Genomic DNA, 3,196 nt, shown 5'->3' with positions numbered 1-3,196 from the left:
TGAGGAAGAACACGTGTGTGTGATCCTAGGACATGAAGAACACGTGTGTGTGTGTGTGTGTGTGATCCTAGGACGTGAGGAAGAACACGTGTGTGTGATCCTAGGACATGAAGAACACGTGTGTGTGTGTGATCCTAGGACGTGAGGAAGAACGTGTGTGTGTGTGTGTGTGTGTGATCCTAGGACGTGAGGAAGAACACGTGTGTGTGTGTGTGTGTGTGATCCTAGGACATGAGGAAGAACACGTGTGTGATCCTAGAATATGAGGAAGAACATATGTGTGTGTGTAATCCTAGGACGTGGAAATGTAGAGTTCAGCAGGGTGAAAAGTGGCACGCATTGTGAGTTGTAAAATGTGACACATACTGTGAGTTGTAAAATGTGACACACACTGTGAGTTGTAAAATGCTCGCTCTGCTCTTTGTGGATGGAGCCAATTATGGGGCAAGGTTGCAGCTTCTTCCAGAAAGACTGAAATACTTGTGGAGAGACAAATAGCTTGGAGCATAGTCGAGCTTGATGCCAGAACAAGGGTAAAAATATAACACACACACACAAATATACATACTCATACACTCATATACACACACGTGCACATGCACACACACATGCACAATCACACCTCCATCAGAATGACTTATGAGCAATTGAAACTCAAATGTTCAGTTCAAATGTTGGGTTATTTTTGCTACATGACAGTGTAAGGGAAGAAATACATGCAAATACTTTCTGCTTTAACATCTAAGTTTTGGTGGTACCATTTACCATAAAAGAGAATGGGTGGGATATACTCTTTGCAAAGGGAGGTTCTGGAGCTCTGGTGGCTTACTTGCATAAAGGCTGATTCAGAGTTTCTAAATCAGCTTTGAGGAAATAAATTTTGAAGGATTTATAATCTATGTGTGTGTGTGAATTCATAAGGTTGTTTTATATATATTGTTCAGAGTTCAGAATTACAGAAACCTCTGTATACATACAATGTCTATTAATATATTCTATAATCTTTACAATGCTTTCTTCACATATGTATACTAAATTAACTGACATTGCTCTTCCAAAATTAAATATAGTACTATTAAAAACAACAGAAATTCACCAAAAAATTGATTTTTCTTCTAACATGAAATTAAGAAAATTAGAAAGAAAAAAGGAACAACTCTATTTAATCCAACAAGGGTGGGGTGAAAAGGAATTAAAGAGAGATGTTTGTCTTTTTTATTCATTTTTTAAAAACAAGTAAAGAAACCACGAAGAACAATGGTCCAAAGAAGTATAAACAAAAGAAATTTAGTAATCACAGCAGAAAGGATTAGAATTGATAAGTACTTGACAAGGAAAAGTACAGCATACCACCCTCATTCAGAAGCTGTGGAACACAAGGGTGTTAGGGAATGCCAACCCTCCAAACATCTAGTAAGAAAAGCAAACCTCAGTTGTGCTGTTGTTCAATTAACTCAGAGATCATCAACTTCATCCACCAAAGTGTATGAGCTAAAGCAAAAGAGGCCTTGATTTTTCCACAGGGCTAGTAGGTCTCTTTTCTCTCCTCTTCACCTGTTCTTTGTACATGGATAGAATGATCAATCACATTCCAAATAAATAGGAGATAAAATCTTCACCAGACCAATGTTGCCAACTTTAGTTTTCAGAGCCCCCTCATTGTGTCTTTCCCAAAGAGAAAAGAAGAAGGAATTTGTCCTTGATATTCTTGGTCTTCACTCCATAAACAACTGGATTTAGAGCAGGAGGGATGGCCACATAGAGGTTGGCAAATAAGATGAGGACGTTACGAGGGACACTGTGCCCAAAACGGTGAGCAAGGATGGAGAAGAAGGCAGGTGTGTAGAACATGAGGATGACACAGACATGGGACCTGCATGTGCTCAGGGCCTTTTGGCGGGCACCCTGGGAGGAGAGAAGAAAAACTGCCCTGAGGATGAAGATGTAGGATACAGCAATCAGGATGACATCGGAGATGACAGTCATGAGGGGAACAGAAAACCCATACCAGATGTTGATAGAGATGTCTGCAGAGGAAAGCCTGGCAACGCCTATATGCTCACAATATGTGTGAGGGATAACACGTGTCTTGCAAAACGGTAACCGCTTCAGCAGGAAAACATCTGGCAGGATGACCAAGAAGCTCCTCACAATGATGCTCACCATGATCTTGACAATGACCTGTCGAGTCAGGATGGTGTTGTACCTTAAGGGCAAGCAGATAGCCACATAGCGATCAAATGCCATAGCTAACAGGATAGCCGAGTCTACTACAAAGCTCAAGTGTAGAAAGAACATCTGAGTGAGACAACCAGAGAAGGTAATCTCTTGGGAGCCAAACCAGAGGTTTCCCAGCAGTTTGGGTACTGTGGTAGTGGACAAGATGAGGTCTGTGCTGGCCAGCATGGACAGGAGTATAAACATGGGCTCATGGAGGCTCTGCTCCACGGCAATCAGGTAGAGGAGGATGTAGTTGCCTACAATGGCCACAGCATAGATGACACAGAAGGGTATCCCGATCCAGATGTGGAACTTTTCCAACCCGGGTATCCCAACAAGGATGAAGGAAGTTGGGTTGTAACAGCTTAGGTTGTTCATGGCCTCTGTGGGACCTGCTGCCTGAAGAGAGAGATTCTTTCAGAATCATTTATGAAAGGGAACAGTCCCACTCCAGTGCAGAATGCTGGGGACAGATCAGCATTCCTCATGGAAGCACTTCCTATTATCAAGATGAAGAAATGCCTGGAGACTAAGTACTCATTGCCCATTCTATTTGCCAATGGCTTCACTTCATTTGGAATGTATTCATATCAATTAGTAAAAATTATAAAAGGGTCACTATATGAGTCAGAAATTGCATGTGATTAAGACTCTTTAAAATGGGCAAATTTTAAAAGGGGGAGATGCACATGTGAGGGGGAAATGGAATGCAGTGTGGAAAGATAGGAAAAAAAATAAAAATACATGCATTAAAAATGTGACACTGGGAGTGGAGAAATGGCTCAGAGGTGACGATAGAGTACCGTTCTCCAAAGCAGTACTGAGAATTCTGGGCTCACTCCCTCGGAGTACAGAGCACAATCACCTGTAACTCCAGCTCCAGGGCATCTGACTTCTTCTGGCCTCCACACGCACCTGCACTCATGTCTACATACCACTTACACACACACACACACACACACACACACACACACAC

General features: G+C 42.0%; 1 protein-coding gene across 1 annotated transcript; it reads right to left on the bottom strand.

The window, feature by feature from the left end:
- Nucleotides 1-1,656: 1,656 nt before the first annotated feature.
- LOC101997527 (olfactory receptor 52H1-like) lies at nt 1,657-2,598 on the bottom strand. Its single transcript, XM_005370166.1, has one exon. It carries the CDS (start codon nt 2,596-2,598, stop codon nt 1,657-1,659), a length of 942 nt encoding a protein of 313 aa, XP_005370223.1.
- Nucleotides 2,599-3,196: the final 598 nt, after the last annotated feature.

The sequence above is a fragment of the Microtus ochrogaster genome, unplaced genomic scaffold (genome assembly GCF_000317375.1).
Source record: "Microtus ochrogaster isolate Prairie Vole_2 unplaced genomic scaffold, MicOch1.0 UNK73, whole genome shotgun sequence".
Taxonomy (NCBI): domain Eukaryota; kingdom Metazoa; phylum Chordata; class Mammalia; order Rodentia; family Cricetidae; genus Microtus; species Microtus ochrogaster.
This window is presented reverse-complemented; position numbering and strand designations above follow the sequence as displayed.

Excerpts from the sequence above, each read along its gene's own strand:
- LOC101997527 (XM_005370166.1), bottom strand. The coding sequence starts at position 2,598 with ATGAACAACCTAAGCTGTTACAACCCAACTTCCTTCATCCTTGTTGGG.